Below are 27,877 nucleotides of genomic sequence, written 5' to 3' on the forward strand. Positions count from 1 at the left end.
ACACCATCCCTGCGGCAGCAAAGGGCTCAGCCCTTCCTTTTCACGAGGCACACAGCCCGCTAACACCTCTTAGGGCGACAGCTCTTATGTCGTGTCCCCTCTACCATCCCCATCCCGGGGATGTGACTCCAAAGGACCGAGGTGATGCGGTGCGGCGGCACGACCGCGGCACGGTCGCTCCAGCGCAGGGCCCGCAGACACAACCCCTCTCCCCTCCCCTCCCCACCCCTCCTCCTCCTCCTCCGCCCCCGCCCCGTCCCTGCGCTCCCGGGTTCGGTTCCGGCCCCGCCCCGACAGGGCCGCGCCGGGGCGGGGCGGGCCGGGCCGGCCCATATTAATCGCGTTTGGACGCGCGGGGGTGGCGTAGTGGTGTCTGCGCGGCCATGGCCACCTACGTGCAGCTCAATACCGGGGCCAAGATGCCCATTCTGGGGCTGGGCACATGGAAGGTACCGGGGCTCTCCTTTGCCGGCGGCGGGGGTGGGTGGGGGGCGATGGGAGGGGAAGGAGCGCGACCGGAGCGCGGCCCGGACCTTGCGGGCGCTGTCGTGACCCCGGCCGGGCCGCCAGGGCTCCCTGCTTTGCTTTGTTTTAATCGGAGGTTGCTTTGGATGGGGCGGCTTTCTTAATTTTATCTTGCTGTGAGAAAGGCTTTCGGTAATACGTTGACTAGAGTTTGTTTGTTTGTTTGTTTGTTTTTCTGCCGTCGCTTTTTTTTTTCAGTCCGAACCGGGGAAAGTAACAGCTGCGGTGATGGCTGCTATCGACGCTGGTTACCGTCACTTGGACTGTGCCTATGTGTACCAAAATGAAAACGAAGTTGGGGAAGGGATCCAGAAAAAAATCAAAGAAGGTGTTGTGAAACGAGAGGACCTCTTTGTTGTCAGTAAGGTATGGATCTGGTGATATGGAATACCAGGAGACACCTTTTTTTCCCTAAGTAACCTCCGAGTTCTTTACTTTCCTGCTCTGGGATGCAGTATTCAGAACATCGCTTAGACCATTCCTGAGACAAGGTTCTTACTTTACCTCATCCTGTATGGAGAATTGTGCAGAGTATGTGTCACAAATGTAGGTGATGCTTTCAGCTTCTCCTGGCATGAAGTTATGCTGTCCCTTTTCATCCAGTATCTGACCTTATAGTAGGTGTTTTTTAATTTAACTCTTAATGAATGAAACAAGACTACTTCAGCTGTATGCCAGGACATTATGCAGTGTGCTGCCACAGCACATATTGTCCAGTATCACAGGCCAGTCCTGCTCACAGAGCAAACCTCCTTTGAAGAGCTGTAGGATGACCCAGTTTCACATCACCTTCTGAACGGGACAGGCACTCTCCTGAACAGTACAGAAGGGTTCTGAGAGATTTAACCCAGGAGGTCACAGTGTGCCTTGGTGTTTTGTTTCTAGCTGTGGTGCACGTTTCATGAGAAGCCTTTGGTGAAGGGAGCCTGCCAGAAGACTCTCACTGCTCTAAAACTGGATTACCTGGATCTCTACCTCATCCACTGGCCTCTTGGTTTTAAGGTACAGTAACAGCAATGCCCTTGGCTTTGTCTGTTGTGATTGGCAGTTTAGAAGAGCTGTATGGCTTTATAGACTAGTGATTGCTCCAGCTGTTACAGATCATCACGTGTCTGCTGTGTGCCAGCACTGCTCTGCTGCTCAGCTTTACTGTGGCCACGTGAACCAGGCTGTTGATCCTTACCTTATCAAGGTTTATGCTTGCCTGGCACCTGCTCCCCTTTTGATCATGGAAGAGGTAGACCTTGAAGTAGGGGTGGGTTTCCCTGCTGCAAGGAGAAGTTATGTCTCTCTCCTTCTGATTATTGCCTGTGTTGCCTTTTATGAGTCCGGAGTATGCTCAGCTGACAATGGTGTGGTTCCTTTTTTGTGCTATACTTTGCTGTCTGACAGAACTTCTTTCCTCTGCATGTTACGGAGTCACATCATAAGAGATTGTTTCTGTCTTTAATCACTAAGTCTTTTAAGACAGTACAGATTGAACTAACCTTTGCTATAGAAGCCTTAGTGTTTCACAAACCTTGGATTTCAAAAGTTTGAACTTTTTAGTTCCTAACTCTTTTACTGACTGCATGTGAAGGAACTGCTGTTGCAGTTTGAATTTGTCCAAGGTTAGTCTTTCAGTTAGAACTTGGTCAAAATCTTCTTTATGCTTCTTACTTCTGGCATAACTGTTCTCCATGGCATCTGTATTTTTAAAATGAGTTTCATGTGGACAGAACTATCACAGTGAAAGTATGTTGTTGTGTAATAATGTATCAGTGGAAAATAACTGTTTTGAATGAAGTTGATACTTGGCATGTAGTCCCAACTGGGACACAGGCTGCTCTAACATTCTCTGTGCCAGCAAGTTAAACACTGAGTCTTCCCATGAAAGAGACCTGTCAGCAGATCTGGTCCAGTATAAGCTGAACATGTTCCAGGTCCTAAATGGGTCCTGATTTTGCATTCCAATAAAACACTTCAGTACACCCAGATGATACAAACTGTATTTTTGTAAACTGGCTATATAGTCCTACTTTCTGTAGTACAAGTGGAGACTTAAGTTTTGTCATTTTGATTTTGATGAGCCGCGGGGCACAGTGTCCACCACAAGTACCTGTCCTTACTGGGTTGATTGCTAGCAAAAAAAAAAAGCCATAATACCATGCAAAAACAAACAAAAAGACTGGAGACTGTAGATAGTGACTATTAGTATCTAATAAATTGTATAATAATAAGTATTACTTGTCCTGCAGTACAAATCTGTGGTATGTTCTTCAGCTGGTGTTAACCCAGCCTCCCAATAATAAAGAGTGTTTCAAGCATTTTCTCCCTCACTGACAGGCAGGAGAGGAGCTGTTCCCCACAGATGACAAAGGCATGGCTATCCCCAGCAACACAGATATTCTACAGACATGGGAGGTAAGTTTAGCTGCAGCATGAGAATAATGTGTTCTGGTCTTAGCAGTCTCTACCACGTTTTCATTACCTTCAGCAGTCTAAACTGTCTCTTGTGTTTAGATCTATTTGTAAGAGCTCACTGATACAACAGTGGTTTGTTGACTATAATTTCATTACTTGCAACCTCTAACTTGCTGTGAATATCCCCAGTCTCAGAGAATGAGTCTTTTGAGCATTGGTGACAGGGGAGACAAGGCACAAATACAAGAGTACTTCAGGTAGTTTTTCTTCAAACTTGAACTCTGAAAATCTGAACACTTATTTCAAGCTTCTCATGAAGGAAACAAACCCATATCAGGCAGAATGTGTTCTTCAGGCCCTGCCTTGTGTGCTAGAGGCTGATTTTGTTTCTTTCTGTTAGGCAATGGAAGAACTGGTGGATGCTGGTCTGGTAAAAGCCATTGGAATCTCCAACTTCAACCATGAGCAGATTGAAAGAATCTTGAACAAGCCAGGACTGAAATACAAGCCTGCAAATAACCAGGTAAGCTGCAAAGTGACAGCAAGCAAATGTTTGGATGGTGGTGTTTTTTGTTGTATGGTGATTTCTTGGTTTTTTTTTTTAAGAATGACTAACATCTTGTTTTGAAATAAGGTTATAGTAAGAGATAATGGAGTATACACAGCATATTCTTTCAATCCTACCCTCCAACTGCTTGTGGATGTACAAGGTGCTGGTTTTTTGTGGATTTTCTGCACTGCTGCCTGGAAATCTGACAATGAGTGGCTCCAGAATTGCTTTCTGTAGATGTTGAAGCAGAGGGAACTCAGATGAGGTCTAAAAACTTCATTGACACAGAGTAAAACTTGGTGTGTATATAGGGAATTGGATGACCTCTTCATAACTCATCTGTGGAGAGGCCAGTTGCTGTTGCTGATGACTGAGAGAATTGATCAAGAACATGCTTTATAGACCCCTCACAGACTTAATGAGGGTTAGGAGGAAGGAGGAAATCTAGTTGCAAGGTAGGCCACAGAGTAGAAGTGTCCAGGTACATAAGCAACACTTGAATAAAATCTTAGGAAAACTCAGACAGCAGGAGACCTTGGGAGATAATCTGCTCTAATTCACAGCTCAGAGGAGCATCAGCTGTGAGATCAGACCAGGTTGTCCAGACCTTTATCCATCTTGAAAAACTGCAGGGATGGAGATGCACAGCTTCCCTAGGAAGTGTGCTCTGCTGCCTGACCCCCTGCCTTGGTTGTATGGTGGAGGGAGGGAGTTTTCCTATATCCAGTGTCAACCTCTCTTGTTTCAGCTTGTGTCTCATGCCTTCCTCCACACAGCACTGAACAGCTTGGCTTGTCTTTGGATGACCTTCTTTTAGGTACTGAAAGCTGCTGCTAGGAGGCCTGGAGCCTTCCCTTCTCCAGGCAGAACAAGCCCAGCTCACTCAGCCTTCCCCAGGACGGCAGGTTCTCCAGCCCTTAGCCATCCTGGTGTTCCTCTGCTCAATTCATGGCAGTCTGTCAGTCTTTCTTCTACTGAGGTGGGGCTGGGAATGGGGGGAAAACTTGAAACAGTATTATGAAGTTAGTCTGACAAGTGTGAGTAGAGACAGATGATGACTTTGCACAATTTACTGTCTGTGTTCCTGCTGCCAGGGCTCCCTGCTGGCTCATGTCCAGCTCAGCCTAATATGGCCCCCAGGTTGTTTCTAGCATACTTGCTTTGCAGGCAGTCAGGCTCCAGCCTGTGTTCTTGCCAGGAGGCTTTTATTTCCCAGGTGCACGGCTTTGGGCTGTTCCTTCCCAGGTGCAGGTCTTCATGTGCAGCCTTAATGAATTCCTTGAGGTTTTTATTTGTATGTTCTTCCTGCCTGAGTGGGTCCCTCTGAAATGGCATCCCTGCCCTCGTGTGTATTGACTGGTCATTCCCCAGTTTGGTGTTGCCTTCAAGTTTGACATGATTGTAGCATAGCACAGGTGGTTAAAGAGGACAGGTCCCAGGATAGACTCCTGTGAGGTCTGACTAGTCTTGACCTCGATTACTGTGGTGTTTGAAGGACTGCGGTCCCAGTTACTGATACCTCATTGCTAGAACTGGGTAATCTATTGTGGCAGCTTGAACATGTGTACTGAAAAGGGGGTTTAACACCTTTTTTTCAGAAAGCTTAATAGGAGTGTTCTCTGGAAGTCTATTCAACATAAAACTGAAATGTTCTGATGAGCGAAAGGAATGATTCTCCAATGTGTCTTTTCATTATCAGTCCAAATGCACTTTTAGAAAATTACTGTAAGTTTTATGATGCCTTTCAACCTCTGCCACACTTCATTGACACTATCACTGTATAATAATTACCCTTGTTTCTTGCACAGAAGTCACTAACCTTGGACCTCTCCCACTTGTAAATGTTCTCAAGCTCTGATTACTATAAGCAAGTTTAGCCCAGAGCAAGAGATCTTTGGTCTGTGTCCTTCATGATTTATTGCTTCTGGAAAAAATTGCTTGCAAGTCTGAAAGCTTGTCTGTTATTAACACTTACCAATTGGCCTAGTAGTGATAGTGCTTCCTTGAAAACACTTTCTCTGTGCAGATATTTCACATGTAATCTACTATCTTCATGTCATTCCCATTCTTAATTTCAATGCAATCAGGATGTGTGTTGGTTTCATTTGTGGTGAGAAATTAATTTGACAAGGTAGTAATTACATTACAATGATACTAGTACTTAATTCAGTAGGGAAATCTGACTCTAAATTACACACACGCACACAGTGTGCATTGCAATATCTTAAGATGCTTGTTTAAATGGACATCATAGGCTTTTCATCCTGGTTCAAATGTAATACTAGCTCAGAAGTTTTTCAGTGTGAGTGCCAGTAAGGATTACTTTGCCTTACTTATGTCATATAAATTCTGCCTGTTGAATACTCTTGAGTAGCTGTCTTTCTGGAGCTGCTGAAGCTAAATAGACCTGTCCCAAAAACTGAGCTACACGTTCTGTTTAATATTCCAACGTGTCTCAGAAGGAAAACAGGCATGCAGGCTTCTGATAACAGCAAGCAGCTAGAGCCACAAATAAAGTGCTTGGGGCTGTAAACTGATCCTATGTTTTGCACTCTCTCGTTTCACCTGCCAGCAGCACAAGTTTCTAGGGACCTCCCTCAGAGTGCAGCTGCAGGAGTCTCGAATGGCAGCGTCATCAAAACGGTTCTTGATGTTGTCTGCTGAAAGAAAAGTACTACTCCCTGGTGTGAAACTATCCTGAAAGTCCCTCTATGCAAAGTATCAAATATTCATGTTCATTCACTGCCTCCTGACACATGAGTAGTTTCTGTTCCATACTGCATATCTGTGCATTCACTTGTCAGAACACAGATCCACTGTTAAGGAGTCTGTGTTCTGTTGTGTAGTTATTCTTGTGGAAATTCATGTGAAGTACCCATGCATTTATAAAAAGTCTGTAATGGACAGTGGGTTGAAGGTCTAAAAGCTGTAGCAGGTAGCTGTTCTCACCATTTGCAGACTGGAGGTGTTCAGTGGTGAATATTGACAGAGCAAACAAAACCAAATTAAACAATACTATCATTGAAGTTAATATGGTAGCTGTAAAAAAAAAAATAAATATTATGGCATGTTTAATTAAGGATGAAAAGAGAACTTTATACTTCCTGGTCTGTAATCCTGTTGCTGTGATTTTACAGTTCTGTGTGTACATTTTACTGAATTGTCTCATTGAAGCAATTGTGTAGCTGGTCATCCCATATGTTGGAAATAATCTGCATCAGCAAAGTTATAAGGAATTTTTCTACAGCCCTTGAACCCTTCATTGCAAGGAGAATTACAGATAGTAGAAAAGGGGTGGTGGCATACAGAAAACAAAGGCTGCATAATACTGTTTAGAAACTCCAAGGTAAAACAAAAATTAGCCTTTGATTAAAAACGAATCCCTGGAACATGTTAAAGCAGTTTAAGTCACTGTCAATCTCTATACTTCTGTGTTGTCAGGTTGAATGTCATCCATACCTTACCCAGGAGAAGCTGATTAAGTACTGCCAATCCAAAGGGATTGCTGTGACAGCATACAGTCCCCTTGGCTCTCCTGACAGACCATGGTAAGACTGCTTTGGAAGGAAGCTAGTGTGGATTATGCTTGAAGCAGTGAGACTACTTGTGCAGCATTAATGGTTCATTCAGATAGAGATCTCTGCTAGGTTGGATCTATGGAGATTTCTTGCCATTCATCTTCTTTCCTTTGTGCAGGGCTAAACCAGAGGATCCTTCCCTTCTGGATGACCCCAAGATCAAAGAGATTGCAGCCAAGCACAACAAAACCCCAGCACAGGTGAGTAGGTGCCAGAGTACCATTTCCTGTAGCACAGCATAAAGGACAGTTAATGACAATGTAAAGGACAGGGTGGTTTTTCCTTCCCTGTCACCTGTGGTGTTAAGTAGCAGTGCAGGTGTGTTTACTGTGAGGCCTTCAGTGCACGCTTGCAAAGGCACTCTGACCATCACAAGAAAGATGTTGTTGAGCCATCTTCAATTGTTGCTGTGCTTCAGCCTTCCCATCTTAAGTCCTGTTGCAGAGAAATGAACACTTGAATAGGCTACTAAAAGTCTTGGTGGGAAGGAAAGAAACTGAGTATTGCTAAACTGCATGGCAGAGGAGAAAGTTTGGGGCTCCACCACTTCTCTATTTGTACTTCAGAAGGTGCTGCTTAGAATTCAGGTATGATTTGAAATGCAGCTCCAAGTAATGGGTTAATTCTGCTGAATTGTACTGTTTACATCAAATGACTGCTGGAACAGGTTCTGCTTGCCTAGAACAAGAACCCTCCTCTCTCTGACACAGTGATATGCCTCTTGCAGGTTCTCATTCGGTTCCACATCCAGAGAAATGTGATTGTGATTCCCAAGTCTGTCACACCACAGCGCATTGTGGAGAACTCCAAGGTGAGGCATTAGGAGTGAGCTGGGTGCTGCCCCTCAGGGACAGCACAGCTTCTCCCTGCAGAGCAAACACAGATCCTTTCTCACCCTTCCCAACTGATACTTTAACAGGAGGGCTGGGCTTTTTCTCTCCATGTGTTTACCTGCTGTCTAAGGAGGACTGAATTTAAGATTACAGTTGGAGAGCAGGGGTGAACAAAGCTTTTGGAAACACTGTCCTGGTAATCGGAGCAGTCACATTATGTGATGCTTCCTGTTCTGTGTCATGTGAATGAGTCATCTGACAGCTTGTTTGGGGACTGAATGCAGTAGCACACCACAAAAGACTTCTGTAGAGCAAGCATTGTGAAGAAAATGGTTCATGGATAGCAGGACTATGTTGCTGCTTTTGATTCAGTGATCTTGGACCGAAACCAGTATTAGGATTTTGCTTCCGAATACTTAGTTGCATTCAGTGGAATATTGAAGTCTTGCAGCTGTTTCCCTGGAATAGGACAGAAGGATGCACCTTTCACAAATGGAGGATGGAGGCATTGTGCAACACTTCAGTGCTCTCCAGACTTCTTAAAATAACCAGTGCATGTGACTGCAGCTTGATTTTTTTTTTTTATTTTTATTTTTTTTTTAATTCTTGCTTCTCCCTGCCCACCTCCCTCCAGAGGGGTCTCAGAAATCCAGAGAGCTGCCTCTTTCCTTTCTCTTCATGAAACAGTCACTTTTTCTAACAAGCACTGTACACTGTGGACTTGTTCTTTAATATTGTGATTTTTTGTTTGTTTGTTTTGTTTGTTTATTCTGTTTTGGTTTTTTTTCTTACAAGCACTGATTTGTCAAAGAGGTCATTTTCAGCTTTTTCTCTTATTAGGTGTTTGACTTTGAATTGACTAAAGAGGAGATGGCAACTATTCTCAGCTTTAATAGAAACTGGAGAGTCTGTGCAATGATGATGTAAGTAACAGCTTAAAGAAAAGAAACTGTCAAGTTATCACATAGTTCAGTATATGAAGTTATAGATAGTAGGCTTAATTTAAATTCACAATATGCAAACTCAGTTTCCAAAGGGGTCATCCTCAAAATAACTTTCCAGAGTAAGATTTTTTCAGTGTTCATTTTATGAACCAAAACATGGTGAGCATAGACCAAACCTCATTTTCAGTTCGGTCTCCAAGAAGCTTTTAGTAGCTGGAATTGCAACAGGAAGCTTCTTATTCATATTGGAGAAATGAGCATGATGCAGGCTTAAATTCTTGATTAACTTTGCCTGTGGTATTTTGTGTTTATGCCATGACCCCTAAGCATGTTACAAAACCTGTATGTTGTTCAGGAGTTGAGAAAGTGGATGAACACTCAGGAAGCAACGGGAGGATTTAAAACTTGAAAGCCTAGAGCCAGATAGGAAATCTTTGGAAGGCTGCAAAAAAAGGTCCTCTGTCAGTAAACAGCAAAATCCTGAGTTAGTTGTCTGCAAAGCACCTAGGTCACATCACCTGAGGTGCTTGGAGCCCAAACTACAGAAGGCACTCAATCTTTTTGTTTGCAAACACAGTGTCACCAAGGAAAACAGAGGAACTGGCTCTGCTTTTATAGGGTTCATCTCCCCCCCGTGGTGGTTCTTTGAAGTGGTTACAGCTACATATAATGTCTTTCAGGCATGAGATAATCTTTGCTTTTTGATTTCCTCCAGGTGCAAAAATCACAAGGGCTACCCATTCAATGCGGAATACTGAAGATGGTTTCCTGCCTTTCTCCGAGTTCTCAGATATGCTTCTACTGTTGCCTTTGAGTTGTCTATGTAGCTTTTTCACTGCATCAGACACCCTTCCACACCCGTAATGTTTTCCCTTTTTTTTTTTCCCCTACAAAGATGCAGTATATGTACTCAGTGACTTTGTGCTGTTTTCTTTTTTTTTTGGAAGAAGGAAATGCTAAAATGGTTCTGAAGAGCACACTGTGTGGACTAGTAGATTGTCTTTGCCAAAACGGCATGTCTGGAATTGGTAAGCAGAGAATATTGAGCAAGCTTGAAAAAGCAATCACTTTTATTTTGGAATTCTGTGAATTGGAGCTAGTGCCTATTGTTTTCTGGAAGGACCAGGATATTGGCAGATGTTACATAATGAGGTCTGCTTTTTTTCTGATTACTTTTGGGTTTGGTTTTGTTTCTTTGTAACACTCCATACTTTTTTCTCTAGTCGGAAGTACAAGTTGATTTTGAAGTACAGCAGTTTCTACACGGGTAGCTCTTCAAAAAGTGTGTAGGTCCTGGTTTCTTGGTGATATAAATGCTGATTTTGCTTATAATAAAATAGTTTCATTACTGTGTGTAATGAGATGGTTATTTGAGCAATGCTCAAGTGATAGTAATGCTGGAGTAGCTGGGTTATATCAGCTGTCTCTAGAGATTACATGAAAGCAAGGCAAATTATCCCTCACAAAATCATCTGGTGTCAGTGTTAACTTCCTGTGTGTGACAGCTGTCTGCTGGTATATGTAGAACACCTGAGTGTGATGAACTTGTGACCAATGAGTCTGTTTGAGCATCTCTTTAAACAGAGCTGGTTTGGTGTGTCTGACAACTAATACACTAATGCTTAATTCAGTTTATATTTTTTGCTGAAGTGATAGTATACTTTGGCTAGTAGAAAACTTAGTCCATTGAAGACTTGAAGCCTGTACAGCAACCCATGGGATTGTTTTAATAAGCAGTAGAAACCTTGCCCTCTCTGGTAGGCAGCACATAGTACAGGAAGGAATTCTGTGCTTGCACAAGGTACCATTGGCAAATATAGTAGAAATGGGTTTCTAAGAAAATTCTGTATCGTGATCTTGCAAATTGGAAAATTAATGCTTTGTTCTGGGAGCACAGAAAAATACACTTATACTGGTTGTTGTTTTTTTGGTTGGTTTTTTTTTTTGTTTTGTTTTGTTTTTGTTTGGTTTTTTTTTGCTATGTGAAGTGTGTTTGTCCCTGAGGGCTCTTGATGATTTTCATAATACTTGAAGGTAGTGGCTTTAAAGTTGTTTCTGTGTGAGAGCTGCTTCAGACTATTCACAAAATGTATTTGGGCCCTGGTAAAAGCAGTGACTAGTGTTGGGTGATATTCTTCCATGTTCCTGTAAGGGGGTTTTTGTTGTTTTGTTGTTTGTTTTTTTTTTTCTGGTGTCTGAGTAGATCTGGAGTATGAATAGTCCTCTGAAGGAAGTTGTGTAGGCCTGGCAGAAAGAGGGTTCTTTCTGAACACCCTGGATGAAGGGAGACACCAGAACTGTTAGTGCATAACAAATCTAAATGGTAAATGTGAGGTAGGATTCTGATTGCATAACTGCATAGTGTACCTTAAAGTGAACTCAGACAGGTTAAAATGTAACATGAAGGGAGTTGCTCTGCAAGTGTTTGTGAAATAGGTGGTTTGTTTCCTGGTACTGATAAAAAGTTATTAAGGGGTCATACTAATTTAAAATTTTTCTTTCTGATAAATACTAAACCATTACATTGAGAGGATATTTTGTAATCTCAAAATGCTTCTTTTAAATCATTCCACTGTCACTGAGACCAGATTGAACATTTTTGGTCGCAGTACTTTACAAACAGAAAAGATTGATTTAGCTTAAAACATGAGGAGGAGAGGATTGGTGTCTGACTCCAAGCAATATTCTTTTCCAATGCTGATTCTCCTGATATAAATTGATTATAATCACTTTAAATTCTGGGCTTTAAAGCAAATACTAAAAGCTTCAGCTCTGCAAGTGTTTTTGTGTGTCTCTAACGTGATAAGCAAAAGCCCAGGGGCCTCTAGAAAAACCAGAACGGCTGATGTTCTTTGCTTAGTCCAAGCTGTGAGAGAAAACTATTTGGGGCAGTGTTGAATGGCTGGGAAATAACACTTTTGTGACAAGTCTGTTCTGGCAAGAAGTTAACACTGAAGGTCAGGGTTTCTAAAACAGTACATCAGGTTCTGTTAGCTTCCTCTGTTTTCATTTCACTGTAACTTTTTATGGAAGTTTGTGCCTGAAATTTTCCATTCTCAAAGTAGGAATTTTACTGGAGATGACTTTACTGGAGAGACTGCTCTGCAGCAGAAGGGAGACTGCCTAGCACTCAGAGTGGAGTGGTATTGTAACAGGCTCTCTCTGTATTTCTCTGGATGACTTAGCAGGGAGGAATTTGGAAAGGGTCATTCTGGGACACAGTGCAGCACTTAACCGGCAGAGGGCTTGGATCCTGGTGAAATGTGAGAGTGGGAATAGAGGGAAAATAGAGAAGCATCTGAGTGAAGGGGAAGCAATGCACAAGCTTGAACAGAAAGCATGGGAAGGGAGTGATAGAAAACCTTGTCACCCATAATGTTTTTGGATTGCTTCTTCAAGGGCAGATATAATTAAATAGGGCTGACATAGAGAAAGAGGCAGACTAGACTGTGGCCAAGTCTTCATTTATTTTAGGTTCATCTGGGAATTGCTACGGTAAACTAAATGTCTGTTGTACCCCCATATTGTACCACACTCTCTACCTACAAGAGCAGAGATTTCCTTTCATCTCCTAAAAGGTGAAGTGGAAAGATCAAAGAGTTAGATATCCGGAGCTTAACATTCCTGCTAACTGAGCTCTTCCTGCCTAGAACTGTTCACAGCATTTGTTTTTGTATTGTGATTTGACAGATCTCTGGGTACCTGATCAAAGAAATTAAGGACAAATACAGTCTTGTAGCTCTTCCAATGAAAAGTGGCTATGTTTTGTTTTGTGTTTTTAATTTAAGAACTTGTAGTTCAGCCCCACCTTGACAGGCTTTTCCCAGACATTCTCAGGGCTCTGCTGCAGCAGCTGAGCTACTGTGATACTGTAGCACACCCTGTAAAGAGGATTTCCAGTGTACAGGAAAGATTAAGAGCAGGAAACAGAAAAATCACGTTCCCGGGACTGGTAGAGTCAGTACTAGTACAAAAATTGTTTCAAGTCCACCTGCACTCACTGCTACAAATGATATCAGATTAGCAGGTCTTCATTTTGTGTTAAAAGAAAATGGCTCTGACAGAACAGATCAATTTCCGTGGTAGCAAACAATGATGGTGAACTGATTTATCAGTGAAAATGGGTAGAGAAATTTGGCAATTGCCTCACTGGAGAAGGCAAGATACTGTTTTTGGAAATTTTTGGGAGTAGTAGGGGAGAATACAAGAAGTATCTAGAATTGACATCTTGCTGGTTGAAGGTAGGATAGCACAAATAATCTGACAGGCACAGTATGTTTCAGGTTGCAGTTGATGTTCCTTTGAGAGAAAATGGCCTGACTTCTAGTAGTGGAACACAAATACCCCAGCCTGCCTGGCTGGAATCACTTTTTATGATACTCTGTGTTTGTTTCCCTCTGGGAAGGGGAGACAGGATCTCTCCTCTTGCTGAGCTCACAAGACTGACACAAGTGTGTATCGTGGCATTTTGTGCAGAGCTGTGAAATCCGGGGCACAGGAAACTACATTATTCAAAATGGGAAAATAAAATTCTGTATGTGGATTTTTAATCTATATTCACTATGTTGAGGATACAGTTAGAAATCTGGTGTCTTTTGCTTAATTGGGGCACAGAGCAGTTGACTTGGGACAAATTATTTTCTTGTAAATCATTTAGTAATCTCCTAGTTTGTCATCTATAAACTCATAACTATTTGTCCTGCCTCCATCTGCCTTGTCCTTGGCTACTTAAAAGTGCAGAGCCCTGCCTTGTTCTGGCAGTACCTTGTTTATTTGGGCTGTGAGGGAGCTCTTAAAACTCTTTAATAGGCCACTTTGCTCTTGCATTTTAACTTGTTAAAGTGTGTGGTACAGGACCACTAGTACAAACATCTGCAAAACTCCATGTTTTTTCCAAATCCTTAAGAAAAAATTTAAAAAGCTGAATGTAGAATCTGGCTTTTCTGATTACAGAAGTTGCTCAACAGCTGATAGTTGCTCATAGGAACAGCTGAATTGAATCAGACTAAGTATACACACATTGTAGCATCTTGTCTCCAGCTGTGGTCAAAATAAGTTGCTGAAGATGAGTAAGTTGAGCACTGCAGTGGTGTGTTCTTTAAATATTCTAACAGCAGTTTGAAATCTTTTGTGTTTAACAGCCATCAGTTAACTCTTTCCTGTTCAGTTAACTTCTGAAGCTGTTTCATTCCAAGGGAATGATACTTTACTCTCACATATTGTCAAGAATTGCCATTTGTTTTGGGCTTGTCTGCTGCTAGATTCATCTGATGCTGATGATTTTTACAGATAGATACCAACTGGTCTACTTCGAGTCATGCTTTCCAAGCTGCCCCACATTTGATAAGCTTATGGCATAGCTCCCTGCACTTGTGTCAGGTCGAGGAAAGTCTTGGTTTCCTTAGTGGCCACCTGTATAAATTATTCCTAGGCCATTGATTATCCTGGTCAGTCTTCTGTAAATCTGTAAGATACAAAGGAAAGCAAGGACCAGTACTATTTGTCCATGACTGCATGCAAAAAGGTAATGAAATAGGTCTGTATTTTACTGTTTCTTTTGCTTCTCATTCTATGTGCTTTTTGATGATACTGACCTCAGTATGAGAGAGCTTGGAATTCTGGTAGATGGAAACCCTGAGCAGCAATCATAAGCAAAGAGTTTGGGGTTTAACCTATTGTTCATTACCTACGTTATCCTGTTTTCCCTCTAAAACATGGACTTAACACTTTACTTTTTTTTCACCCAGTCCCTTTGATTCTACCAGAATGCATGAACTCCACAATCAAAAGCTCAAGTCATGGGACAATGTGTTTGTAATACAAAGACAAAATGCCAAGCTAAGGTGTTTTCATTTTACTGGGTTCAGTCCAGTGGCACAGATAATCTCACTGCTCACTAGGAAGGATATATGTCTGGGTTTGGTATAAGCACTGCTGCACAGCTGATGGAAACTGAAAATTATTTGGGGATACTATAAACCTCTTACTGTAGTTCCAACAGAAAGCTGAGGGAACTAGGCACACAGGAATAGAAGCTGCTAGTCCTTCAAGGAATTTGCTCTACTCCTAGAACTGCTCATGGTGACTTTAGCCTTATGCTGCATACATGACACTGAGACAATATTCATGTTCTTTTCTTGAGGCATATTGTTGGTAGCGTGGCATGTTCACTCCTGGCTTCAAGAGATGGCCTTGGCATTTTTAGATCTGTGTGGTGCCGGACCCTGCTAGTATCTGCTCCTCACTTTAGACATTCATTCTACCTGGGAATTAAGTAATGGCAAATGTTCCATGGGCCACTGAAAAGTATGTGGGGACAGATTTGTCACTGCCTTGAGGCTTCCTCGATAGCCGCGTGCAGTTAAATTAGTCACAGCCACACAAAGGGAGTGGGTTAAATGGCCATCAGTGTACTTATTCTTGCTTATTATCACAGGGTTCTGATGAATCTGAAGATGGACACTAGAAAGTTTCCAGTACTTGTCAGTGTGGCAACACCTTTGCTGCTGGTCCCTGCCCTGACAGAACGAAGCTCTTCACAAGACAGTTGTAGCTTGTCCCCTCTCTTCTGCTGCAATGATCTGACCAGCAAAACACCTGTTTTTCTTTAGTCAACAGAAGAGCAGTTACACAGCAGTAAAAGAAACTCAAGTTTCTAGCCTGTCATGGCAATTTTTATTTTCTTAGCAAATAGGTTCTATGTAAAGCAAAGTCCGAACTCGCAAAAAAACACAAGAGGCTGGAAGATTTTTGGAATCCACAAAACTGCATACAACAGAGGTCGTGCTTTGTGGTGTTCTCTCTACAGATAGCAGATGCAGTTGGAGCAGTGCCCTTGTGGGACAGGTATGGGGTTAGGGGAAGGGGTGAAGCTGGCCCGTGTGCTTCCTGAGCAGCTGATGGCAGCAGGCCTGCTGCTGTGGTAGCTGTGAGGCAGCAACACTGCTGGAAAAGGCACACACTGTAAATAGGGCTGCAGCTCTGCTGCAGAATAGAAGGCACTTTTATTCCCCAGTAACTGACACCACCCAAATTCTTCTCCTTATACCTTCGCTGAAGTCTCTGCAGCTGAAAAAGATCTATTGTCTCTAAAACAAACGCACAATCTCTGGCTTCTAACTTGTTTTGAATTTTTTACTATTATACGGCTGCTGTGATCATCTAGTCTGACTTCCTGCCTACCACAGTCTATAAACATCCTGTAAATAGCTTCAAGTCTGATAGCTGTGATTAAATTGGAATGTTGTTAGAAAATTCCTATGAAGTAGCAAATATGTCAAGATAAGCTGCACACTACAGCCTTAAATGGGTATTGCTCCTGCTACTGCAGATTGACAACCTGACCACAGGCTCAATGCCTGGAAGCAGATCACCTTCCATATAGTATGTTTTCTAACTGCATCTAGAATGATATCCTGGAACTGATCTTTTCAGTTTAGCATGTTCAGGAGGAAAAAAACCCAGAGAATACCTGTTACAGGCACCTTCCTATCCATAGCACTGCACTACAACTGTGTGATGTCAATTCCTGATACATTTTTCAGAACTGTTTCTTTAGGAGAGTTGCTGTAAGAAATCCAATTTGATGGGAATTGCTTTGCTGTTTCTAGGGCACCTGTTATTCAAACAACTTGCAAAAGTCGAAAGTAGCTCAGAGATAGGTCATTTCCTTTATTAACTACAAAGAAAATCAGTTGGGAAAGGATATCCATGAGGTGTGTATCCTAACTGTGAACCTTAATTACACAATTGTCCTTCCTCTCTGCAGGCAGTGCTGATTCACATTGTTCTACTGGGCTGGAAGAGCCTAAAGCATGTACAGGAGTTTTGAGTCATGTGCAAGAGTTCAAGAGCAGGAATTTGTGATTAACAGATGCCTCATTAAAACACCAGCATAGGCTGCAGCAGCACTGACTTTTTTTTTTTCTTTTACCAGGGAAAACAGCATCCCTTGGCATCCTTTGAGTCAAAACACAAGCAAACAGTATCTAGGGAGCAGTACAGGAAAGTGAAAATCTATGATTGGCTTTTATGAAGCTGCCCAACTTTTGTGCTTGTTAAATATGACAGTTGCCAAACAAAATAATTCCTGTGTCTCCTTTATCAGACTTTGGATGTGCTAGGAGACATTCACAATCTTAAGTGCAGCCACTCTACTGATAAAGGCAGTATTTATATACTCTTGATGATACTATAAACCAAACATACAAATCTCTTACTAGTTTATTAGTTTTTAGCAGTTCATAAATATAAAACCTCATTAAGAGCTCCTGAATCATAATTAATTGAGTTTTCAGTCTGTTACACTAAAATTACTGAACTAAGAATCTCAAGCAGCATGTTGCCTTATCTCATAAAGATCTTTTGATGTTGAATGGATTGTCTTGTGTTGACAACTGAAAGATAGTGTATGTGTTGACCTTCTGTCTAATAATACTAGTAGGAGAATCTAAATTTCTATAAACTTTGTCAGGATTTCTATTTATGACAAAGACTGCTTTTCATAAATCCCGAAGACACAGCTTTATTAAACTTTTTTTATCACTACTAAATGATAAGAGAATATACATTCTGCTGCAACTGAGACTTGTGTTACAAGAGCAGAGCAAAGGTACAGATAGAGGACTGATATAACTATGGTTGATAATAAGTGAAGTAAATGCATTCAGGCTCAAAGATTACTTTTCAGAATGCCTGTGAGCTACCTTCTCCCATATTATACTACATATTCCACTTCTATCATGAATTTATACACCACGTATTGCAAATTGCTTAAAACAACAATATACAGTCCCAACCCCTGGAGGATCTGAAGATGGTGTCTGTTTTAATCTTCCAAAAAAAGGATAGTCCTTGTGATTTTTGCATCTAGAAACTAAAACTGTGAACTACAGTAAAAACACGTGTGTCTGCTTAGTGTACAGGGCAGTGGAAGTGAATGCTTGGTAACCTTCACATGTATCAGTGACCTCGTTCTCAAAGGATAAAGTATCTTTTGCTTAGCTGAAATTGCCAAACTTCCCTGAGATACTAAACAGCTCTCTTGTGAACTCCCAAGCCTACAGTGTGCTGTTAGGTAAGTGGGTAACCCAGGAAAACAGAATAAATTGCACATCTTGGTAAGTCTGTATCTAACCATTCTGTTATCTGGACACTGCTTTAATAACATTGGCATGAGTACATAGGCACAGCTCTTCACTTCAAAAACACTTACAACTCTCATTCTTAAAATGGAGTTTATTTACACTGGCTATCCCTTATGTAAAGGAGCCAAAGAAAACAGAACAAAAAATATTGCCACTTATTTATTTTGGAATTTCCAGCTGATTTTGATTTTCAGATAGCAGTTTGGTATGCATCCAGTACAAGATGCCTTAACACACAGTGTGCCTGCAGAAATTCCAGTGTTACCAACCTGTACAGAATGGGCAATGGTCTAATAAACTCAGTTGCTGGATTCCAGCAGATATGGATGTGAGGAGGTAAAGGTTCCCTCTCTTTTTATTTTCCAGTGGGACTATCAAATAATATCTGTTTAGAGGACATCCAACGATAATCCAGTCTTGCTAAAGCCTGGAGGAGGAGGAGATACTTGCTTAATGCACAGATATGGTATCTTGAAAGCAAGGACAATTTCCATCTCCTCTTTGGTCAGTTCAAAGTCAAACACCTGAAAAAAGCTCCCAAACAGTTGGGTTACTTCAGTTTGCAAAGAGACAAGATCATTTGCAGAAAAAATACCAAAAACAGGTTGAAGCCCTAGGAAGTGTGCAATAGACACATTTGTGGAGAGCAATGAATAAATGTCATAAAGTTACAGTGCTGGTGGGGTCTAATTGCATCATCTCACTATGTTCTAATGAAGAAGACTTGGCTCCTTTTAAAGTAATTTTTTTGCATTCATAGGGAAGTAACCTACTTGGTTAGGTTACTGACAGACAAAAGGTTTTGCCAGTTCTGACTGTGAAAGGGATACTTTGTGCCACTGGCAGAGTAGGTTTTTTTCATGTATGAAGTTTTAACACCATTAATATTTCTGTAAGGTACCTTTTACCTTAAAATTTTCTTCATTATGCTTATGTTGACAGCTTTGGGAATTATATGCATGTTTCTTTAAATCTGAAGCCGGGGTAAGCATGTGTCAGAACAGATAGAAACAGAGAAGTGCTGCCTGTGTTCTGAAAGCCAAAAACCATATGTGCCTGTGTGGCTACATGGAATAGCTCTACTGGTAGTCAGAGATGGCTCACACAGGAGAGGCACTATAATAAACCCTTCCTAATTATTACATGAGCTCGTTAAATCCTTAACAGTCTCTGAAGCTGCGGTGACAACGTGGGAGTGCACTGAGCAAGAGTTCAGGATTGGCAGGGATGTTGTGCAAAGAAGGGGCCAGTGCACCCATTAAAGCCCCCAGAGCCATTGGTAATCTTCTGTTCATCCTTAAAATTAATGCAGAGAGAATATTTTTTAAAGCATTAAAATGTGTATGAGGCGCAGCTGGAGCTCAGCTTTCCATGATACCTGTGTAAATAGTTACTTTAGCCCAAGTGGGAAAACTGCATGTCACCAGGGAAAATACTGTGACCAGCCTGAGCTGGGGTTTTATTGTACTTGAGTGTGATTTCCTTGGTTTGAGGATCATCAAAAAGGGAAATATGTTCAGGTTTGGACCTGTGAAAATAAAAAGCAGACTTCAGCAGTCAGATGCCCACTGTCTTCTCCCTCAAGCACTATAGCATAAGAATATTATTGAAATGATAAAAAAGCAGCATCTTGCACACTTTAATTTACCATCTTTTTGTTCTTTCAGTCCCTGCCTTCATTCTTTTCCTTTTATAACTGAGGCACACATGAGAAAAGATTCGTAGTTCCTAATAAAACAGGTCATTTTAGTCCAGCCTGGGAATTTCTTTGATCTTGATCCCCAAAATTTCATCTTGTCCTTCACAAGTACAGCTGCTCTGCTAAACACCCTGTCCCAGGTTAGAGAAAGCCATGAAGACTGGAGTAAAAGCAAAATTTCTTCAGGTCCTCTATTGAAAATCCTTTTATCTCAGCAGGACTGCAAAGGTATTATTTTTGTAAACATCTGCTGTTTTGGCTTTTTGATGGTTTTGTTGTGGGTTTTTTCTAGTTCAGAAGTTCTCTTATATGTTTAATAAGCCCACCCAAGCTCAATTAAGAATTCTCTTCACTGCTTTCATCAACCAGTTGATCCTTCTAAATATGAAACTGCAGTAACAGCAGTTAGTGACAGAATATCACAGTAAGTGTGAGAGAAGTTTCTGTGTGTGAGATGTTTAACTGAGTAGTAAATCTTTTTCTAATTTACATTAGTTTTACTCTGTGAGGGTTCATCCACATCCTAAGAATGGTTTAGTGCATTGACTCCAATCTACCTCTAAGAAAGAAATCTCACAAAACATTCACAACCACAGCTGGTGGGGGGCTCCAAGGGGACAATATGCAGGGACAGAGATCCCTTTGGATTGGCAAAACTTAATCAGCTCTTCCTGAGGAAGATGGGTGACTCTCAATCTACAAAAAAAAAATAAAAATAAAGGTTAAGTTTCACCTCTCAGAAGCAGAAGGTACTTTAAGGTTTAGCATCACTATAGTGACCTACTAAGCCCCGCATCAGCTTTGAAAAGGTGGTTCTTTTGCTGCTATGGGGTTTTTAAGGGAGTTAGCCAGGGTTTCGGATCAGTTCCCCTTCTTCCCAGCACTGCCTCCAACAAGGCCCAATCTTTACACATTAGTTTCTCTTTCTAGCTGCCCACCTCGTTTTTCGTGACCTCTCACAGGCCCTGTATCAGTGGGCTCCAAGGTCCAGTTGTGCACATCCACTGAAGCACCCAACCCTCATGTCATCCCATCCCTGGACCTGTCTATTCACGCAGCCTTTTTCCTTAGGAGCTGTAGGAGTTCTCCATTGCAGAGCTCAGTGCTTGCAGCCAGAAGAAAGGCAAAGATTGCACTGTCACCCCAGGGTTGCCACAGGCTTGTGTGACTGTGGCTTCCTGCACAAGGACAGGCACAAGATGTTCTGTGCTTCTTGTTGCTTTACGATTTAGCCAAATACAGGTATATTCCCACACAGGTATGGAAAAGCACAGCCTTAACAGAGAAGGTATTTTTTACTGCCAGAGTTGTTCTGTCAGTAGTGCAGCACCCCAGACAGGTATGATGTCAGTACTGAGGAGCTGGAGAACAATTTACCTGATTATTTCAGGTTTGTGTCTTAGGCCTGGTTTTCTCAGGAGCCAGTCTGTCAGTTTGCAGTGTAAGTTGGAGACTTCAATAGCCTTCACTATTTCCACATCCACCAGCTCTTCCTTAGCCTAGAAACACTACAGAATCAGACTACCTACTTTTTTTTTTTTTAATGCGGAAAAAATGCCTGCACAAAGACTTCAGTGGTAAAAATTATCATGACTGGGGTCCTCTTGTGCTGTGCCATTAGTGCAGTACATGAACAGTGGGGCTCTGGTCAGACTCAAGCTCTCACATCTTGTGTCATCATACAGATAAACAGCAGCATTATTTAAGATGAACAACTACTAATATTTCAGTAGAATATGACTATTTTGAAATATTATCCCCAGGCAGACCTTCTTCTTATAGATAAAAGAGATTATTTTAGGGTAATTCCTCAGCTAACAAAATAATTATCCCATAATTAAAAGCTCATCATTTGGAACAGTGCAGCTTGACAAGGAGCTGTTCTGGGATAGCTAGGGCAGGATGGATACCTGATCATCAACACTCATTAATTTCCCAAGGGAGATGTACCATTCAGCTGTGGCATTATAGTATAAGCAGAGCTGTGTTCCACCACCACTGCCTATTTTCTTTCACACTAATGAACAATAAAACAGCCAGACAGCCCTAATTAGATTGGCACCTCCAGCAGAACAGAAACGGGAGAAAATAATCTACTACCAGCCTTCAAGGGCAGAAAATATCCCTCTTCCAAAGCAGAAATCATTTTTATTTGAAGTTTCTGTCATAAGTAAGAGCCTGAAATGCCCAGTTTTCTCCTTCAATTAAGCAATAAAAATGTGCCTTACTGCTCACCTGACAGAAGGAAAAAGCATCAGTGAATTCTTCTGACTCTGGTCGATGGCAAGTTGAATATGAGTCAGCAGTGCCCTGGCAGCCAGGAGGGCCAACCATGTGCTGGGGGCATCAGGCAAAGAATCACCAGCCAGTTGAGGGAGGTGATTGTCCCCTTCTGCTCTGCACTGGTGTGACCTCACCTTGAGTACTGTGTGCAGAAAGATATTAAGCTATTAGGGAGCATCCAAAGGAGGGCAACAAAGATGGTGAAGGACCTTGATTTGAAGCCATATGAGGAGCGGCTGAGGACACTTGGTGTGTTCAGCTGGAGAAGAGGAGACTGAGGGGAGACCTCATTGCAGTTACAACTTCCTTGTGAGAGGAACAGAACGGGCAGTGACAGGACCTCAGAGAATGACCTGAAGTTGTGTCAGGGGAGGTTTAGGTTAGACATTAGAAAAAGGTTCTTCACCCAGAGAGTGGATACTGGTGGGGCACTGGAACAGGCTCCCCACAGAAGTGGTCACAGCACCAAGCCTGACAGGTTCAAGAAGAGTTTGGACAATACTGTTGGGCACATGGTGTGTGACTCTTGGGGATGGTCCTGTGCAGGGCCAGGAGTTGGACTCAATGATCCTTGTGGGTCCCTTCCAGCTCAGCATGTGCTGTGATTCTTCTTTTGACCAACCCTCAGATTAGCTCAGATGGTTAGAGCCTGGTGCTAATAATGCCAAGGTTGAGGGTTTGACCTCTATATAGGCCATTAATTTAAGAGTTAAACTCAGTGATCCTTGTGGGTCCCTTCTAATGCAGAATATCCTGTGATTCTGTACCTGGCTGTGCTAGCACATGGTGAGGGTGGAGGGGAAAGGAAGCTCAAACCATCAGCCAAGCAGGAATTTGAGCTTGCACCCAAGCCCTGTCTCCCACGCAGCCTGTGCTTGTGCCTTTGTTGCACAGAGAGCTTTAGCAAAGGACTTTGGCCAAGTTCCACTGCTTTCTAGAGCAGGAAATTTGGGTTCTCTGGGCACATTGGCAGAGGCGTGTTGGCTTTCCTGGGGCCTGGACAGCTCAGGTGCAACTAGAGATGAGCATGACTACAACTAAAGCCACCAAAAAATGCTCAGAGAGTGGAATGGGGACTGAAGTGACAGCACGTCAGCTCAAGGCACTGCAGGGTACACACACTGTCAAAGATTTCCTCTTGCCATGCCCAGCAAGCCAGTTTGGTAAGCAGTAGACATAAAAATACGTAAATTTTGGCAAGGTGGCACAAAAAAGGAAGCTAAGAGAAATCAGCAATCTGAAATACTTTATATTGGAAATTCTCTCAGAACAGTTCCCAAAGTGGAAAGTTTAAAGTTTTCGGGCTGTTATTGCAAACTAGCAAGAATTTTTCAGCCTGTCAGTGAATGTACCTCCCACATATCCAGAAAATCTGTATTGCTGGGAATGATCATGCCATTTCCATCTGCAGGAAATGGCTCCTCTCCTGCCTCTCGTCACAAAAGAAAAGTGAGTTTAAGATAGGCAGAATTGTAAGTAGTTAAGGAAATCACTTAGAAATTGAGCAAGTGAGTGGAGCTTGAGACACGCTGGATATCCTGATTTATGTTTGTGTTGGGGTGAGATGTGGCCAAAACCCTTAATCTGTACCAACAGAGTAATCTTCAAGAAAATCTGCCTTTTGAGAATCTGTCCTGCAGGCAGAGGAAGGGCAGACAGTTTTGTGTGCCTCAGTCAGGTTGGGGGAAGGCCAAAGATGTGACACAATAGGGAAACAAGGATTTATTTAAGCTGGGGGCACAGAGAGAAGAGAAAAATAGGAACTAAATAATTCACAACTGTTTGATCTGGATAAGCAAATGACAGCTAAACCCCACGCTTTAAGATGAATGTGATCTGGATGGTAATTTGATGCATGACATGGAAATGGTGAGCAGGGTAAAATAAGGTGATTTTTGTACTACAAGGCCTAATTTAAGCACCTTTCCTCCTGGTCACTCAGTGCAGAGGTTTATCATTATGTCCCATTATGTCCTAATGAGGTTTAATGACACTCCTCATTAGAAAAGACTAAAGGCACCTCTGTTCCCAAAGGCAAAAGGGGCAGAGCTCTGACAGATGGCTCCCAGGAGTTAAAGTCACAATACCTTGGATCCCATGGGCCAGTGCATCAGGTAGACATCCAAATAATCCAGCTGGAGGGCAGCAAGTGTTTTCTGGCATGCCTCCTTCACCAAGGAAGGTGGACAACAGCTGTGGGGGTAATGCAAATCCTGGGAACTGCTCTCCTGCCCTCACTATGGATGAGCATCCCTGGCAGGGAAACATGCAGCACAGGCACAGAGAGAGTATGGTAAAGCTTCTCATCTTGAGGGAGTGCCACTTTTGTGCACCTTATTTTATTTCAGTACTGTCAACTAAATAAAATGAGAATGGGATACTCTAACATTCCAACAATTATTGCAACAATTAAAACAAAGAAAAAAAGTGAACCTGGTGAAAATCAATCTGCCAGGTTCCAGCAGATAGAAGTTACTTTATTTTTCTTACCATTGTTGTTGGGGGGAAAAAACAAAACAAAGCATAACATACAGGAGTTAACAGGCTGAGGCCAACAGCACAGCAGGAGTGACCACGAATACAATAGCTCTGTTTCCTATCTTGGAGGCAACCGAGAGCACGGCCTCAGTTCCTGTCTCCATGGCTGACAATGGACATGGACTATAAAAAAAAATCACCCTCAGATCAAGCCTTTTATTTTTCAAGGGCTGACCTATTCCTTCCCCCCAGCCACAAATTGCTTTGCCGTGAGAGAGAGGAGTTAATTCCCGGAGCATCTTCATCCCCTGACACTTTGCAGGTTGGGACCTTGTGTCTCGTTCTGAGAGCTGGCTTCATGTGAGACACGTTATCCAAGGACATACCTTACTGACAATAAAGAGGTCTTCTTGCCTCACAACCCCCTCCTCAGTTTTTTCTCACAGTGCATCTCCACTCTGACTCCCATTCTGGTACACGCAGGCACAATCCAAGTGGCAGTACCCAGCATCGATGGCAAACTTCACTGCAACTCTCACTGTTCCTTGGAGAGACTGAAACCAGAAGAGAAGTCAGTAATTTGGTAAATATCAGATTAAGAAGTTTGCTCTTCTCCAAATCTGGAGACTTTAAACCCTCAACCGATGAGGTGTTCCAGTCTGGATCTTGCTTTCATTAGTTTTCTGAAATAAGATGGTGAAGGGAGTCACTGACAAGTTGCCTGAGCTGATCTGCCCTTTTCTAAGGGTTGACCGTTCACTTTCAGACTCTAGGCTATCTTGAAATAAGTTCTTATTTTCCCCGAAATTAATGGCAATTTTAGTGGTGACATGAGGAAAGGAATCACCTCTGGAATGTGTGCTGGCCCTGCACACAAACAATCCCTCTCTTGTTGGCACAGGACAGAGAGGTGAGAGGATGCAAAACACTACAGACAGTGCCACCTCCTGGGTAAAATACACAGCCATGCTACTTAATAACAAAGTAAATCACTTCAGAATCTTGGCTTGGAGAGACCAAATAGTTGTTTGATGGCTGAATCCAGAAAATGGCACTCCAAACAGAACCATGATTCAAAATTATGACCACCTCCTACATTTAAACTTCATTACAACCCCGCCTTTTTTTCTTTATGATTTCACTTCTCCAAGTTTTTCCAATCAAAGGGTGTTTGGTTGGTTCACTTAAATGAACAACAACAAAAAAACCCACATAGAAAATGCAGCAATTTTTTCCCCCCAGGGCTGCACACAACCAAACAGCCAGTTTTAAAGTTTTACAAGTCTTCCTTTTTGCAGCCCCTTTCCCCATCCCACCCCTTCCTACTTGTGAATGCTGCAGCTCCCAGGGTGGCATGGGGAAGCAGGCTAATGGTGGCCAAATCCTAGGCATTATGTAGCTTGGGAAAACTGCCATGCAGGAGTGATCGGCATCGCTTTTGAGTGGAAGAGTTGGTGGAGAGCAAAGGAAACAACATACTCTGTGGTTACATAAAATTCTGTAATACGAGATTTTTTCAGAAAAAAATAATCCTTTTTTTTCATTTTACATGGTATTCACTGAGAAGGGCTTCAAGTCAGAGCAGCAGGGTAAAGGAGAGGCTCAGTTACAGCACGAAAATGCTGAAGTTGCTGCGGGAACCTTGAAATTAAATAGCTTTGAAGAAGTAATCGCTGGGGGTTTGGACCATGTTTTCACTGTATTAACACAAGAGATTGATTGTGGTGGCATGTCCAAAATATTCCTTCTGTTTAGTCCTAACCAGTTGCTATCAGCAGCTTAACGTGTTCCTTCAGAGAGCTCATCCATCACAGCATTGGTGCCCTAAGAGGCCCCCCGCAAGGCACACTTTGGCTTTTAAAGCCTTCTTTAGCTACTAGTGTCCTCTGTCACGAGAAAAATCAAGACTGAAAGAGTTAAACAAACTCAGTCACATTTTTTTATATAAGTTATGTGCTGGTTAGCAGCAGCTGACCCAAAAATACAACAAGAATAAGATATTTTTATGCTGACTGGAAAGTGCTTCATGGAGTTGGCAAATCGTAATTCAACATATTTTGTTTCCAGTCTCAGGGGGAAAATCTGCTTTTTTTTCTTAAGAAGATCAGTTTCTTAAAATTTTCAGTGCATTTCCAGACTACTTTTACATTCAGTATATCCTTAAACCTAATCTCTTATTGAAAGTCCATTAGGTAACATTGCAGGAAGATAGTTTGGGCGGTTCTTTACCTGCAAAAGTGCTGTGTACTCATGCACTGCCATAAAAATAACTTGTTCACAGGCTCTAAGGAGCTAGTGTAAATCCCCATTTCCAAATCCACTCATTGCTACTTAAGTTCCTAGATCCACATGCACTCGTTAAAGGTGACACGTACATGACATGATATTAATACTCAGTGCCAAAAGCAAAAAACAAAACAAAACAAAACAAAACAAACAAAAAAAAAAACAACCCAAGCTGGGCAGAAGTTTTTACTTTTGTAGTATGTAATTTTTTTCCCCATGGCTAAGAAAAATCTCCTTCTACCTGTTCTTCACTATCACTCATAAGATTTCCTGAGGGGCAGGGATAAATACCTGCACTAAGTGAAATATTTCAAAAGGCAAGGAACACCACACAAAGGATTTGCTGCATTTTCCTGACCCGAAGAGGAGATTGCTGAAAAAGTCTACTGTGATTCTCAGCAGTCTCCTGGTATCACCTGCCTGACCAGAGGCACAAGGATGAGGAGAGGTCCCCAGCTCCAGCAGGTCCCCAGTCCCAGGATGGGCATCCTTACATGGGTGGGCAGCTCCAGGTAAGTGGCCATGTACAATCTTCCAGCACTGCAGGCAAGGACTGGATCCTTGCAAAACCTTTTAAATTGACCTTGCCCCCCCCTCCTGCCTGCTGACTGGCTCCAGACAAGGAAAATATAGGCAGAAGTGCTATGATAAGCAAGAGGAGTCAGGGATTTTGATTTCTCTCACCCTTCAGAGAACTTAAAAACTGATTGCGGGCTCCTCGCGTGGATTTATTGAGTGAGCTCATCGTGGCAATTACTCAAATTGCATTGGCTGAGGTTGCAGCTTTTTGTACACCACATAGTCTCTGCTTGTTTGCAAGAAGAGTGGCAGCTGAGGAGTTTGTACATGCCCCAAGAACATTTCTTATCTCACCTGTCATGAACACATCGCTAGAAGAAGCCCGAAAGCTGTTTGCCTCAGGACAGACCTGTTCACAGGAGGGATCATTGTTAAAAACATTCCCAATATTGCTTCATCCCCTAGGCACCAGGCACCCATATTTTATATGTATGTAAGTAGGTATGTATGTATATATGTATGAGTGGTCTCTTGATTCATGTACTATTGTACACACATTTTTTCTCAGTTTTCCATCACACCCATCTTTGTCAGTCTGCAACTCCCCAGTCCTTACTTACCATACAAAAGTAA

The 27,877-nt window shown here is 42.3% G+C and overlaps 1 protein-coding gene and 1 pseudogene across 1 annotated transcript; one reads left to right on the forward strand and one right to left on the reverse strand.

The window, feature by feature from the left end:
- The first annotated feature begins 312 nt into the window (after positions 1–312).
- LOC108501737 (aldose reductase-like) lies at positions 313–10,191 on the forward strand. The gene is made up of 10 exons (XM_017823936.1): positions 313–449; positions 724–891; positions 1,411–1,527; positions 2,851–2,928; positions 3,329–3,451; positions 6,920–7,026; positions 7,175–7,256; positions 7,784–7,867; positions 8,730–8,812; positions 9,549–10,191. Exons 1-10 carry the CDS (start codon positions 384–386, stop codon positions 9,589–9,591), a joined length of 951 nt encoding a protein of 316 aa, XP_017679425.1. The 5' UTR covers positions 313–383; the 3' UTR covers positions 9,592–10,191.
- Positions 10,192–17,580: 7,389 nt separating this feature from the next.
- On the reverse strand, positions 17,581–27,470 carry LOC108501725 (annotated as a pseudogene).
- Positions 27,471–27,877: the final 407 nt, after the last annotated feature.

Source organism: Lepidothrix coronata, unplaced genomic scaffold, assembly GCF_001604755.1.
Source record: "Lepidothrix coronata isolate B3197 unplaced genomic scaffold, Lepidothrix_coronata-1.0 Scaffold107, whole genome shotgun sequence".
Lineage (NCBI taxonomy): Eukaryota > Metazoa > Chordata > Aves > Passeriformes > Pipridae > Lepidothrix > Lepidothrix coronata.

Excerpts from the sequence above, each read along its gene's own strand:
- LOC108501737 (XM_017823936.1), top strand. The coding sequence starts at position 384 with ATGGCCACCTACGTGCAGCTCAATACCGGGGCCAAGATGCCCATTCTG. Across the intron at positions 3,452-6,919 it reads ACAAGCCTGCAAATAACCAG|GTTGAATGTCATCCATACCT; the intron begins GTAAGCTGCAAA and ends CTGTGTTGTCAG. Across the intron at positions 7,257-7,783 it reads ACAACAAAACCCCAGCACAG|GTTCTCATTCGGTTCCACAT; the intron begins GTGAGTAGGTGC and ends TGCCTCTTGCAG.